Source organism: Carassius carassius, chromosome 45, assembly GCF_963082965.1.
Source record: "Carassius carassius chromosome 45, fCarCar2.1, whole genome shotgun sequence".
Classification (NCBI taxonomy): Eukaryota; Metazoa; Chordata; class Actinopteri; order Cypriniformes; family Cyprinidae; genus Carassius; species Carassius carassius.
Window position 1 is genome coordinate 14145353 of NC_081799.1, and position 15687 is coordinate 14161039.

The 15687-nt window shown below is 36.1% G+C and overlaps 1 protein-coding gene across 2 annotated transcripts; it reads right to left on the bottom strand.

Moving 5' to 3' along the window:
- Window positions 1-9836: 9836 nt before the first annotated feature.
- On the bottom strand, window positions 9837-14635 carry LOC132127123 (solute carrier family 46 member 3). 2 transcript variants are annotated; one of them, XM_059538774.1, is made up of 6 exons: window positions 14501-14635; window positions 14083-14289; window positions 11665-12529; window positions 11266-11349; window positions 10870-11026; window positions 9837-10251 (listed from the first exon to the last, which is right to left on the bottom strand). In XM_059538774.1, the coding sequence occupies exons 2-6, from the start codon at window positions 14269-14271 to the stop codon at window positions 10155-10157; spliced, it is 1392 nt and encodes a 463-aa protein (XP_059394757.1). In that variant the 5' UTR covers window positions 14272-14289; window positions 14501-14635; the 3' UTR covers window positions 9837-10154. The 2 variants fall into 2 exon arrangements, with proteins under 2 accessions (XP_059394757.1, XP_059394758.1); XM_059538775.1 differs by lacking the exon at window positions 14501-14635 and having other exon boundaries at window positions 11665-12633; window positions 14083-14261.
- Between the last annotated feature and the right edge of the window lie 1052 nt (window positions 14636-15687).

Genomic DNA, 15687 nt, shown 5'->3' on the forward strand with positions numbered 1-15687 from the left:
GGTCGCTCCGGCAGAGCAGGAAGCATCTTAGGTGCCTGGCTGTGGTGCAGGGATTTTCTGAGCGGGGCGCATTGTTTGGTTTGCACTAGTGAGACGGCTGTTTAGGCCACAGGACTGATTGTCAGGTAATGAAAACACATCATACAGAGGAAAGGCATACATGAAAGCATCACCCAATCTGTGTCTTTGTGAGATCCACCCATACTCATCCAAAATTAGATGGATGTGTGGTTTGAGTGGTGATTTTGTAGTGAGCCTGGCCTGGCTACTTTAAACATCAGGAAACTAAATATCCACAAAGTTAACCCACCGAGCTCTTCCTCCATGTGCCCTTCACTGCCAATGGCTTAATGTAACCAAGATAAATAAGATAAGACTTGTTTAGGAAATGCAAGAAGCAGGACCCACACCCAAATATGTAATGGTGAGAGCATTCCAATAACATTGAATTAAATGTAATTTAAATTTAAATCTATCATGTAGTTGGTTTTCTTTTACTGCAATATCATAGTTAAGTGGACATTGATTTGTTTTTTGTTTTTTTGTTTTTTTTGTAAAATCCGTTTATTTTTATATTTTACTTCATTGTTAAGTTTCATACTGTCATATTACAATATAAAATTATTTGATACAATAAAGCATGAAAGTAATATTCCTTTGACAAATGCCAGCTCCCTAAAGAAATCACCTTCTAGGAAGTGACATCATTTCGGTGGGAAAACACTATGTTAAAGTATTAGCAATAGATAAGATAAAATAATCACTAGGCTTCATTTAGAGAATTGTGGTTTAAGTATTGAGAATAAATAAAATACCTACAAAAATACATTATCCCTGCAGCACTCTATAGTCTGATGTTTTGTGGAATTAGTTGGTTTCTGTTAACATTCTCCCAACATTCCATTCTCAAAATTTCCCCGTTAAGCAAGATAGCTTTTATTTCCATCCATTTCATTTTCTGACCATATGAAATGTCCCAGAAACATGTTTAAATTATGATCTTTGCAGTGTTGGGGTTTTTTTTTTCTGTGTTTTTTTTTTTTTTTTTTTTACAAAGTATGTGTGCCATATGAGTCTAGTCCACATGTTGAACACAAGCTAAACATTTCCGTTCTATGCATTGATGACTTTTGGTTTAGCGAGGCAGAGGGAAGCATATCTCATCATTTATCATTTCTTTCCCCGTCACATTTGTTCAACACACCAGCAAGAGTCAAATCTAAAGCGAAATGTCTGTAACTTAAGAGCAGTGGACAAATTCTCCTGCTGTGCAATATATCAGATATCAAAGCTGGTAACTCCTCTGTTTCACTCAGAGACGGTCTTTATACAGAGGCTGACACATCCTTGGAGTTCATCCGATGTAGGAAGTGAATCGGACAGCTGTTGAAGAGCTTTCGGTGAGGTTAACCATCCCCAAACACGAAAAGCCAGAGTGGGTTTTTTAAAAGAAGGTTGAAAATGATTTTTTAAACAATCTGCCACACAAGCACTTACGTTCTTTCATAATCAACTTTAATAACACCTGCTGTTTTTTCAGGTTTTTACAAATCAGAGCGTGGGAGCGAGATGGCAGGGGTCCTTGAAGGCCATCAGAAATATGTTTAGGGAGGAATTTTTGCAATGCGATCATGCTTTTATAGGAGGCGAAGCCCTTATCTTGTCTGTATAAAGTCAGCCGCTTCACTAAAACCTGACTATTCATCATCATGTACAGTAATTAGTGCTGGAACTAAAGTCAAGACATTAATCTAGTAGAATTCCTCTGTAATCACTAAGGTAAAACAGACTTTACATAGTTTAAAATGTCATACACATTAGATCTATGCAGATGGGAGGAAGAGAATGTCATGGATTGAACTGATCCAAAAGTTTATGACAAAAGGGCAATTTTTGACCAACGTTCCTAAGCAATGAAAAAATGATACAATATAATAACACAAATAGTATGTTCTTCAAGCAACGATGATGAATCAGTAAATAAAACAAATTTGTCTTGCAAAGAAACATTTTCTTTCAAGCTTTTAAAAGGTTAAAGTTAGCCATAGTGCATCTAAAAGGAAAAATCTGTCATCAGTGTTGTTCTAAACCCATATGAATTTCTTTCATGTGGAACACAACAGAAAATATTTTGGAGGATGTTTAATCGTTTTTGTCTGTATAAAGTAAATGAGACCCAAAATGTTAAATATTGATAAAGGATGTGAACCAATCATGAAATTCAACTATAATATTTGACTGGTATATTTAGATTAAATAGTAGGCCTTTATTCACTGTCTAATCAAACCCAAAAGACAAGACAAATCTCAAACTTAATGACTTCAATTTAATGCTTATTTTCTCCCTTTTTACAGTAAGATCATCTTTTCCATCATCTAATGCTCACCTAAAGTTAATTATTAAGAACCTGAATAATAATATAACTGTTTAATTGAATCTTGAGCTTAATTAGAATGTAAATATATTATACTGTACATTATGCTTTGTAAAATTTATTTAATTTTTTATTTTTACATTTTTTATGTTTAGACAAAATTGTATAGAATATAGAATTTTAATAGAATATAGAAGTGTAATATTTTCCATAAATATGATACCAAACACAGAGTTTTTTTATTCTAAATAAAAATTAGACGCCAATAAAATGAAATCCAAATGTCTACTTGAATTTTAAGAACACTATATAAACATACTTTTCACACACACACACACACACACACACGTACATACATACATATATATATATATATATATATATATATATATATATATATATATATATATATGCATTTTATATTATATATTTGTAGCATCATGTAACTGACTGAAATAAATCAAAATTAAAATATTTTTTAATCCAAGTACACATTTGCAAGGGGAAATTGCAGAAGCCTTTAATGCTCACATGACCTGGGGATTGTACTGCAGTCCCCCACTGCTACAGTTAAGCAGAAATCAATAGACAATGAAAAGGCCTGCAGCCGGGCACGAATTGAACTGTGTGGATGCAGCAGGTAATCATGACACATAGCACACTAACATGAAGGCTCCCACAGACAGGACAAGAATTAAATATTTATTGATTGACACACTAACCTTTTCATGACTGTTGTGCATGAAGAGGATGCTGTGAATCATAATATTTCAGATCTAAACATATATATAATCAGCGCCGCAGATTAGATTAGCCTCATTTGAAAGAGGTATTGATTTCTAAAAATAAATACCACAGAATTTCCTTCTATTTCCCTTTCCATTCTGCACTTCTGCATTGATTCAAATTTTACATTTCTATCTTCCTATACAGCACATAAAAATAATTTAGTCTTCTATAAATATAAAACCACATCAGGGAAAAATGCCCTTGAAACGAGAAGATTTCCTTGGATAGATTTCTTCTCCATGCTATAAAAAGGACCAGATCGGCAGCACAATGTTGCCTGTCAGAGGAGATGAAGCAGCTGTGTCTGGACTGACCTGAGCTCCATGTGAGACTCACCCCTTCTGGGGCAGAACGACAGAGGTGGACTGGCCTTAAGATGCTTCAGATTGGGTTTGAGTGAAAGAGACAGACGGCCCTATGGAGGACCAGGCCTGTGGTTTGAAATGTAGCGTTCTGATCTATATTTGAGATTGAAAATAAATAGCCTGTCAATTGGTAACAGCGCTGTGGTTAGAGGGAGATGGGAGACAGAAGGAAGGAACGGGACCCTCCACATATCCTGGCAATGTGATACGGTGCTGGTTTTTATGGTGAGTATGCTGGCATCGAAATATGAGCTGCATAAATAAAATATGGGCAAAATGGTTAAGGGATACTTCATCCAAAAATGGAAGTTCTCTCATTATTTACTCTTTACCCTCATGCAGTTCCAAACCTGTATGAATTTTTTTCTTGAATACAAAAGGAAAAATTTTGATATATGGTCAGTGTATGCATTTTATATATATATATATTTTTTTTTAAGCATCTGCATTTATTTGATCTAAAATGCAGAAAAAGTTAAATGTTATTACAATTTAGAATAACTGTTTTCTATTTTGATATATATTTTAAAAAATTGAATTTATTCATGTGATATTAACTCTCTGTTTTGATCAATTTAATGCATGCTTTAAAAAAAAAATCTCACTGACCCCAAACTTTTGAACATGCACATGCCAGTTAGCTAATATTATATTAGATTACAGTATCTTGCAATTACGAAAGAGAAATTGCTAGTTAATGTAGCAAATATGTAGCAGAACACACAATTATACAATTATTAGACAGATGTAGTATCCGTCTCTATCTTTGCAGTAATATAGAGAGTTCCGTGGCAGTGCCTACAGTAAGAGAAGCTCACCCTCCCACAGAGCAAAGCAGCAGGGCAATGAAACACTGTAATTATGGGTGAGGCACAAAGCGTTCACCCACTGCCTGAGCGTCAGCTAAATACAAACAAGCCTGTAAGAAATTACATGGGGAGAGCAAACAGAACAAAACGAAAAAAAAGTTTTGACCTTTCAAGTGAAACAAAGGGAAAAACGACTCGGAAAGAGATGCTGCAAAGGCAATGGCAGCAATCTCGGTGCTTTTGAGGTTCAAAATGAAGACAAATTTGCACTTACTATACATGTTTGTTATTCATTATTCATTTATAATATAAATATGAATCGTATTAAACCTGGTCAACACTGTCAATCCTAATCTACTGTATAATCTCTGAATGAGTTACCACATATAATTTATGTATACTTTTTTATCAAATAAATGTTTACAGTATATAAAAATATTACTAGTATACATTAGCAGTTGTTATAGCTTTTTTATATTCACAATTTGTACAGTGTCCCAACTTTTTTGGAATCAGGTTTGTAGAAAATCTAAAAATCTTTTATAAACGTTCAACAGAAGACATCATTTTCATTTCAACAGACACATAATATACTAGTGTACAACAGTATCCAAAATTCATTCTGCTGGCTAACGTTCAAACCAAAAGAGGTTTAAAATGCATTCTTCTCATATCAGTCTCTGACAGCAGCACCGTGGATTGCACTGGCACGCTCTCAGTGACTCAAGACACTCTCCATACTTGTCAGGTTCTGATCTAGGTGCTGTGGATGAAGCCAGCCAATGGAACGATTTAAATCATAATAGCAAAATACTGTAAACATGCTACAGCAGTTATCTAGTCATTATTCAGAATATGAATTTACACTTAATCCTTTGGCCAGTAGAGTATGTGAAGTGCTCGAGACAGATGCGGCTGCCAGAATTCGACAGCCCACAGACGATAAGCTCCACGCATGCACCACTCTACAATATCAGCCTGTCTTCTCTGGGTTTAATCGGTGCTGCTTGACTTCTCCTCTACTAAACTGTAGTTATTTCATTTTCAATGTTAAAATATTATATTCTCTCACCCAAGAGGATACAGTAGTGCATTGTCGTTTTATTTCTCTATGATTCTATCAAATATACTGTAAAAGAAAAAGAAAAAAATCCGATATAAAAACTTTTTGAGACATGTGTCTGGGATGTAAAATCCTAATTAATTAATGATATTATTAATTAATTAATAATTACTGACAATGCTGATTGGCTGATGGCATCACAAGAATGCACGACAGAACTGAATAGAGAGAGAAAAAGAATTTCCAATAGAATTGGGTACTGGTGATAAATCTACCTTAATATAAAGAAATAATATGTGACCATGGACCACAAAACCAGTCTTAAGTTGCTGGGGTATATTTGTAGCAATAGCCAAATATACAAAAATCATCAGGATACAGAGATCATGTTCCATGAAGATATTCTGACAGCTTCCTACCATGAATATGAAACTAAAATTTGGATTAATAATATGCATTGCTAAGGACTTAATTTGGATAACTTTAAAGGCGATTTTCTCAATATTTAGATTTTTTTTTTTTTTTGCACCCTCATCCAGATTTTCAAATTGTATCTCGGCCAAATATTGCCCTATCCTAACAAACCATACATCAATGGGAAGCTTATTTATTCAGGTTTTAGGTGATGTATACATCACAATTTAGAAAAATTGACACTTACAGTATGACTAGTTTTGTTGTCCAGGGTCACATATATGTTATATGGCAAATAAATGGTATTTGGGGGCAGGGCTATCTGATGTTCAATGAATAGTGGGGGGGGGGCAGTGTTGTGGAAACTTGTTTTGGTTTCATACAAACTCACTGTACTCCTAGAAGTAGGTACTTATTTTGAAAAAGTAGTCTGTGATTTAAAAAAAAATATGTTCTATGAATGTAAATCTATGAATGTAATAAATATAATCTGGACATACTACAGGTGCCTTGTTTTCATTGTCATGTGACCTGTTCGCATTGCTTCACTGCTACTTTTCAGCTACTGTAACAGCTGATGTTCTTTCAAGGTTATATCAAAGTTATGAATAAACTTTCTTCCAGTAACATTAAAGGGGTCATATGACGCTACTAAAAAGAACATTATTTTGTGTATCAGGAACAGAATTGTAAATACAGCTAAACCACTGATCTAGTTGTGTCTTCTTTTGAAAGGTCAAACAAAGTAGTTTCGCTTTCACAACCAAACACAGCGTCTCCACGATATGGCAGCGGCGGCAGCAACAATACTACATCGAGAATAACAATTATGCCTTAAATTCATAACATTACAGTTGAACCACTGATGTCACATGGACTATTTTAATGATCTCCTTACCTTTCTGGGCCTTGAACATGGTAGCTACGTTGCAGTCTATATAGGGTCAGAGGGGCTTGCAGATTTCATAAAAAATATCTTAATTTGTGTTCCGAAGATGAACAAAGGTGTTACGGTTTGGAAAGACATGAGGGTAATTAAAGACATTTTTTCATTTCATTTTTAGGTGAACTATCGTCTTGACTTCGAATGAATAGACAACAGAAACATTTCTCAAAATATCTTCTTTTAGTTTCCACAGATGAAAAAGTCTCACCATTTTGAAACCACATGAGGGTAAGTAGCTAACAAGTTTTTATTTCTGGATGAGCAATCCCTTTAAGTTATTGCTGGCAAACAAGGTTCACATTGCCTTACATGACACGAGCTGTTCAGCATGTGGCTGTAACCTCTAAAGTGGGGCGTGGGCCTGCAGAAACATCTGTGTCCAACAAGCCCCAGATGTGTCCGTTGAGAGAAGGGTCCAACTGTTTGTTAGGAGCGTGGATGCATTTCATCCCTGGGTGGCGTGTGGGTGCGAGTGTTATCTGGCTTAGCCAACCACAAACGGTTCAAGGAGTTGTAAATCAGGCATGTGTGTGTGCCTATGCATCTGAATAAAGATGAAATAAAACAGAATGCGTCTGAATATGGGGGGTGGGAGTGCATGGAAAGAGGAGACAGCAGAAATAAGAGAGAGAAATGAGAGAGGGAGATAAACAGAGGGTGTGGGGGAGACAGCAGACTGTGGTGAGGTAGATCATGTGGAGTCAGCAGTGTGGAGCCTCAGTTTGGAAACCAAAGAAGCCCACCGGCCCTCCACTTCACATTGATCAGACTTTCACTCGACAGACACCCTGACTGCACAATTACGAAGAGCTGCAGATCACTGACCTCTCATCACGTCATAATCTAAAGGGAGGTGTGACAGGACAGACGTCAGTGGATTTCTACATTTATACACAGGATTTTCTTTTGGCACTTCTAATTTCCATTGTGTATTCACACAGTTTGTTTTTTCTCTGGACAAATGTATTGCATCATTATATATATATATATATATATATATATATATATATATATATATATATATATATATATATATATATATATATATATATATAAAATTCCACTTTTGCTTTGTGACTCAGAAAGCAAACTGTTTTTAAACTTTAAAGTTGCATTGTACTACAAGTGCAAGTTAAAACATACAGTCATATATCACGGGTGTATATAAAGTTCTTACCATCTTCACTTTCATTGAAAAAAAGTTACAAAATTACTTTAACGAAATATCAATAAACTTTCAAACGGTGCCAAGTCTATAGTCAGCCATATTTATATACGTAACTATACCGCCACCCTCAGGCCAAAATGATAAAGCGCACAATGTAAAATAATTTCTACAAACATTTATCTACCACATACAATTTTGAATCACACACACAAAGAGCTATTTGGTGAATTGATATTCATTCATTTAGCAGACACTATATTAGCAATAGAATTATTAATAACAATAATAATAATTTCTAGAACCTGATCGTTTCCAAGTCTGGAAAGCACAATTTAAATGTTTCAAATAACACATCAGTAGGTTTTACATGCTTTAAAGTTAACAGACATTAATCCTTTATATTATTTCATTTCATAATAGAAACTTTGTGTATTCATATACAAATCATCACAACTGCACACAAGTTACCAAACTTAGTAGGGTTTAAGCATGTTTGTGTGAATGTGTTTTTTCCCCAGTGGTTCAGTATGCATTCCTGTTGGGAATGTGTATATTTTGTGTGTGTAGAAGCACAAGTACAGGCAGATAAGTACAAGTATCAACTGACTGATCTGCCCAGTCCTCCAAAATCACTTTTTTTTAACAGCTTAGCCTCCAATCAAAGTAAACGGATCTACACCAGTTGATCATTTATGTATCTTAACTTGTTTCAGATGAAAGACAGTCAATGGCAGGCCAGAGCTTATTGGCTAAACTGCTCATGATCTGTGCAAATATGAGACTAATGAAAACCTGCCACACTTAGAATAGCATAGACAGCTTTAAAACACTATAAAGATGCATCCTAAATCTTATGCTTTATAAAATACAATTTTATATACCTTAGAAATCTAGAGTAAATGTTGGTCTAAACAAAATGTATATTGCACATCAGCCCAAACTTCTGTTTTTAATTCAGTACTTAGAATAAATTAATTCAGTTGTACTTCTAAATCTATTCAAACTCTATTCTGATTTATTTGCTGCCTTGCAAGTGACTGGTATTTTCTTAAGGATATACACTCACTTAAAGGATTATTAGGAACACCTGTTCAATTTCTCATTAATGCAATTATCTAATCAACCAATCACATAGCAGTTGCTTCAATGCATTTAGGAGTGCGGTCCTGGTCAAGACAATCTCCTGAACTCCAAACTGAATGTCAGAATGGGAAAGAAAGGTGATTTAAGCTATTTTGAGCGTGGCATGGTTGTTGGTGCCAGACGGGCCGGTCTGAATATTTCACAATCTGCTCAGTTACTGGGATTTTCACGCACAACCATTTCTAGGGTTTACATGGTGTGAAAAGGGAAAAACATCCAGTATGCGGCAGTCCTGTGGGCGAAAATGCCTTGTTGATGCTAGAGGTCAGAGGAGAATGGGCCGACTGATTCAAGCTGATAGAAGAGCAACTTTGAAATAACCACTCGTTACAACCGAGGTATGCAGCAAAGCATTTGTGAAGCCACAACACGCACAACCTTGAGGCGGATGGGATACAACAGCAGAAGACCCCACCGGGTACCACTCATCTCCACTACAAATAGGAAAAAGGAGCTTGAGCACGAGCTCACCAAAATTGGACAGTTGAAGACTGGAAAAATGTTGCCTGGTCTGATGGGTGCACCATGTCACAAAGCTCGAATCATTTTAAATTGGTTTCTTGAACATGACAATGAGTTCACTGTACTAAAATGGCCCCCACAGTCACCAGATCTCAACCCAATAGAGCATCTTTGGGATGTGGTGGAACGGGAGCTTCGTGCCCTGGATGTGCATCCGACAAATCTCAATCAACTGCAAGATGCTATCCTATCAATATGGGCCAACATTTCTAAAGAATGCTTTCAGCACCTTGTTGGTCAAACACAGTATTAGTATGGTGTTCTTAATAATCCTTTAGGTGAGTGTATAAATTTAGTTTTTGATTAAATTCTTACTATTATTTTTTAAAAAATACTTCCTCTTTCACAAAATTTCCCTTTAGAAATATAAAGTTTTGTACCCTTCGAAAATCACCATAATACTGGATATTCTACATTTAAGCAAAAATGCATATTTCATAGCAGCAACTCAAAATACTAAAAATACACACAGGCTTGAACAGATTACCCACATGTGCTGATACAATGCAATGTAAAGAACCACACAGGGGAACCATGAGGTATCCAAACTCCCATTGATTTTAAGTCACAGGTGGGTCATGTGAGGCTTCAGTCCCATCCTCTGATAAGAGTGCTTGAGTGTCATTAGAATCCAATGAATGGAAACACCTAAGGATGCTGGAGTGGGACACAAAGTCAGAATGAATCGGCATTCTTAGCCAACACCCAAGTACAACAAGTACAAGCAGATGCAAAAAGGGAAAGAGCACACGTAAGACTTAGCTTGCATTTAAGAATGAGGAACTACAGCCTATTAATCAAAACAGACCACAGAACCACATCAGTTAAAGGTTTCTAAGACCTACAGGTTGCTGCCTTAAAAACACTAATAATTTAATAACACTGTTTAATTTAATCTTCTTTAAATTTCAAAATAAATATCGGTTTTTGCTTTTATATAATATAATGGCATGATGAAATTCACTTGTAGCATTTAAAACTGATTTAATGTAGATTTTGGTGTTTTATTTTTTATTTAAAATGATTAAATTAATTGTATTCCTATTTCTGAGGCCTCTCTGAAACACATTTAATATAATAATAATAATAATAATAATAATAAAAATACAAAAACACATTTTATTTATAATGTGCTTTTCTCATACCCAAAATGATATATAGTCAGCAAAAAAAAAAAGTTGTTAAAATGCACATAAAAGTGGTGTTAAATGCACGGTTTAGACATTTCAGCATTATAAAGATCAATAACAGGTTGTGTTTCAGTGCAGCTCTTACCCTAACAGACTTATGGGAATGATTGAGAGTCCAGCACCCAGCAGAAAGACAAAGCCAGGACACCAAACCACCGTGGCCGCATAGATTCTGCTAAAAACTGCAGAGGACCCGTTGGTACTCAGATTTTCCATAAAGGCCACACAGGCAAAGAGTGCTCCTGAGAAAACATGAAGGGAAAACAAAGAAAAGTCTGCTATGACTGTCTCTTCAAAAGGAGGAGGAATGCATACATACAGGGTTAAAGTGCAAACTAAAAAATAAAAAGCATTCACATAAGGGTCCTTAAATGTAAAATCACTTCGAAAGAAAAGAAAACGCACTCTTGAGCTGAGAATAGCCAACATCATGCTGAAAAAGGACTTTTGCTTTGGAGCGGTGATTTTCAGAATCACTCACCCTGCTCAGACTTTGAGACGACCTTTGACATCATCGAACGCAGGACAGGGAACGGCATGATGGCAAACATAGCAGGAATTCTTACTGTAAGTGAACACATTAATACTCACATTAACTAATCAAACAAGACACCCAGAATTACATACATTTTCACCTATTTTACATGGCTACAAATTTGAGTTCTAAATGTTTGTTTGAGTGTGTACTACTGCGTGTAAGAATACAATAAATAATGATACAATACAATAAACAAACTTTTCTGCTTTCTGTCATATATGGCTATTACATATCTAAAGTAATACCTAAATGCTTTATCCTAATTACTAAAAAACTAATAATACATAATATATGAAAATTGTTTTCTAAAATTAATTTTGTACTATGAATGTTTATGCTCACCGAGGAACATATTGAGCGTGGTCTTTGCGAAGGCTGTCATGAACATGCTTATAGCGACTGACAGCATCCCGATGAAGGCGATGGCAGTGTTCCGCAGACAGAGGGAGAACAAATACACACCGACAAAACTAGTGATAAAGATGGAGGTGCTGGCCGCGGCACCATAGCCGACGAGGATCTCACTCCAGCACAGCGGCTCATTGAGTTCGTAAAGTGTGATCATGGACAGACCCCCCGTATTGACAAAAGATAAGGAGGAGAAAGTGACAATCAGCAGCACAAGAATGCATTTTCTTTGACTCCTGCCTCCTGCAAACAAGTTGTAGATACCACATACAAGTTTCTGCATGGCCCGACAACAAGCCACAGTCTCTGACGGATCAATCACCCTGGTTTCTTCCAGAATGAAGATGGCATATAGCAAGTTAACTGCCTGAAATATGGCAGACGTGAAGAAAGGCCAGTTGAACCCGACTGCATGCAGGAAGTAGCCAGTGGTGATTGACGCCACACCAGCCAACAAGCCGATCATCATGTCCACCACAGCCATGCGAAGAGTTTTCTGCTTGCTGTCCTCGCACAAATCGGCCACATAGGAGAAGCAGCCGCCTAGCATGGTGCCGATACCCCCAAAGAGGGCACTTACGAAGTTGGCAGCAATGAGGAGGTAGAGGTTGAGCTCGAAGAAGGAGACCGCCAGGAATGAAAGTGTGTAGATCAGAGACCCAATGAGGGGCATAATAATAGTGATCTTTCGGCCGCGCTGATCACTGTAGGCCACCAGGAGGAGGGTCACTATGAGACTGGGGATCATGGAAGATAAATCACTGTACATGGAGAACAGAGAAGCTGCTTTCTGCACCTCCTGAAAAACAGTGCAAAATAAAGTAAAACACATGTGCATACTGAACTGTGGCTGCATATGTATCTTATGACGTCTGTTGCAATTCCTGGTCCAAATAAGAAAAGCTATAAAAAGAAAAAAGAAAGAGGAAATGAAACACAGATGTGTTTCCTTAAGTACCAATGACCAGAACTATACTAATACAGACTAACCTCTAAAGCAACAACAGGTGCAACTCCCACTATATTTATAGGGTATAAAAGAAACCCAGGGGTGGTCAGGGGTGATCAATACTTTTTACTCTGAAATAATGACCATTTGACTATATATTATACCATTTATTGCACACGTATTAAGTAGATAATAAAAACGTGGACATTAAATATTGATTTCATGAGTTATTAGTTTACTCATGAAGTATTTACTTTCTTATTAGTGTTCTGCCCTTCTCTGCATGCAAACAGAACATCAGCTCACACATGGTTTCCCGGATGAGTGGTATGTTAAATAGTGTTGCCATAGACAACAGTCAGTCATTATTTAGAAATTGTACTGCTTTCTGATAAATATATACTGCTGAACTCAGCTATGGACCAATCACAATGAAGTATCCCAGAAAACTGATAGTACATATTTACAATAGTAACTTATAAAAGTTAATTGTCATCATTTAATAACAATTGATAACAATAACAATAGGAATAGACTACCATCAAATCTAATTTATATATATAAAAAAGGCAGCACAAGCATTTTTTTTTCAAGCTAAACATTTCACAAATATCACATCATGGAGCCTTAATAATTTGCTAGTCATATCAGTTTACTTAATTTATACAGTGCAGTGTTATCATACATTTGATTATTTTTATTAATGTAGTATTTGGCAGCCTGCTTGGCTCTTGATTTTTCATTTGCCTCTTTCTCCTATTGTTTGTAATTAGCTTATTTGTTTTAATTTTTAAAAACCAAAATAGAAAAAAAATATTTCCTTATTTTAAAAATTATTTTGCAGAATGTGTCAAAACAAAAAATAAACCAGTTCTGAATTTTTTTAATGCATGACTATTGTACATTTAATGTCATGGCAAATGTGTATATGGTAAATCTTAACAATAAAAAAATATATTTTTCAAACAATGTTCTTCAAAATACTGGAAATTACCCCACTAATATATATATATATATATATATATTAAGCTGCTTGACAAAACGAGCCCACAATGTAAACACCAAAACCTGTGAAAACCTATATTTATGTCAGTCTTTCTTTTTTCTTTGAAAAATAATAATAATAATAATAAATAAATAATAACTTGAGGGAACAGATGCACACGACCGCTAAACAAAAATATATTGGGACCTGTTTTTATACAGTCTATGATTGGGACCAGCTACTAAACAATAACTGTTACAAAATTAAAGTTAGCTATTAGAAAAGCGCAACACGTGTTATAAATGTTTTGGCTATATAATGCAAAGGAGTTCAGATGTAAGCATTAATAAGCAAATATATAGGTGAACTAAAAGTGTTTGTGTCATCATGTGTCATAGCCTACGTAGGCATCACTCACATCTTGCTGTCTGCTGTGGCTGGTGCTGTTGGTGGCGCATTGGGAAGTGTTGTCGGACACAGGGTAAGAAGAGTTTGTGATCTCCAGCCACAATCTGCGATACACGTACTGCTGCACGAGGGGATAAACCATAAAACTGGCAAACGCGTAAATCGCGACGATCGGCTCAATGAAGTACAGTCTCTTCATTGTGTGTCGAGGATGTGTCTGCAAAAGCCAAGAGAAAAACAGACAACTGCATAAGTCTGCACGATTTGACTAATTGTAGACCTACTTAATTCAAAACGAAACGTAAAATTTCAAGAAGAAAGTTGCATGAGAGCTCAATAAAAAGTGTCACACTACTGATCAGCTTGGACAGCTATCAGTCTGCTTACAGCTCATTTGTACACACGACGCAAACAGATTATAGACTTACTTCTTCATTCAAAATAATACATCAGAGATTCCTCTCTACTGCTGAGACTCTTCTCTAATCAATGTGACAGTTAAACAGTCTTCTCTGTTTTGTTTGTGAAACGCGACTGATTGTAATCCCTTATGAAACGCCGGTTTCCTGCCCCTGAGAAGCTGATTGGTCAGTTGAATTTAAGGAATACAAGTCATTTGGTTGTTGAAGCTGTCAATCACCTCGAATGGGCGGGTTGAGTTGTGAAATTAGGTGTGTTCGACATCGGCTGCGGCTGGATGCAACAGATCGGCGAGAGTAGCCGCGTGCAGGTGGGGAGGAGCTGCACACGGAGATATGAAGCCGGACACGTTGTGGCTCCCGTCATAGACATGTATAGAAAGGCTAGATAGCTTACCGGCGCTGAGAGCCAATGGGACCCGACGACGTCACACGGCGGCCATCTTAGGACAGGACCGCTCGTCCAGTTATAACATTAAAGTCTATTGTGCATGTAGTGCTGAAATAACTATATTTTGCTCAATTTTCAACCGATTTTCAAACGGCTTGGTGTGTCATAAACTTCAGGGATGCGGCTATTTAACTGCATACTTGTGAAAAATTATAGCCACGGAGTTTATTAAGAAAATAGTATATTAAGTAGACTAGACAGGTAAAGTACTAGGTATACCCATACACACACACAGTAATGATGTCAATATTTATAAGGCACATGAAACATGAAATAGTGCAATTTAGTTTATTACTAATATTTACATTATTAAATACATGTGTAAATTTATGTATAATATAAATCTGTCTCAAGTTGCCATTCTGTAAAATAAAGAGAAAAGAGATGGGTCTTTGTTTTTTGTTTTTTTACTTAGGTCCAAAGGCACACAATTAGAAGAAACTTACAAAAAAAATATACAAAATATACAAAAAAAAAAAACATTAAGACACAATTGGACACAAAACTCTTTCCATCAATACAATATAATCAATACAGCTCCCTCCCTCTCCTCCTCTCATTTTCCACAAGCGTAATCAGAAGTTCTGTAAACAAAAAACCAACAAAGTAATCCAAATGTAAAGATGTTTTTAAGAAACCAAACCACTTGGAAATCATGTGTAACTCAAAGCTATGTTGAAACGAAAGACTAACCCTGCCTCTCCCACCAATTTACAATTGCTTGGTGACTCACTTACGACCTCTT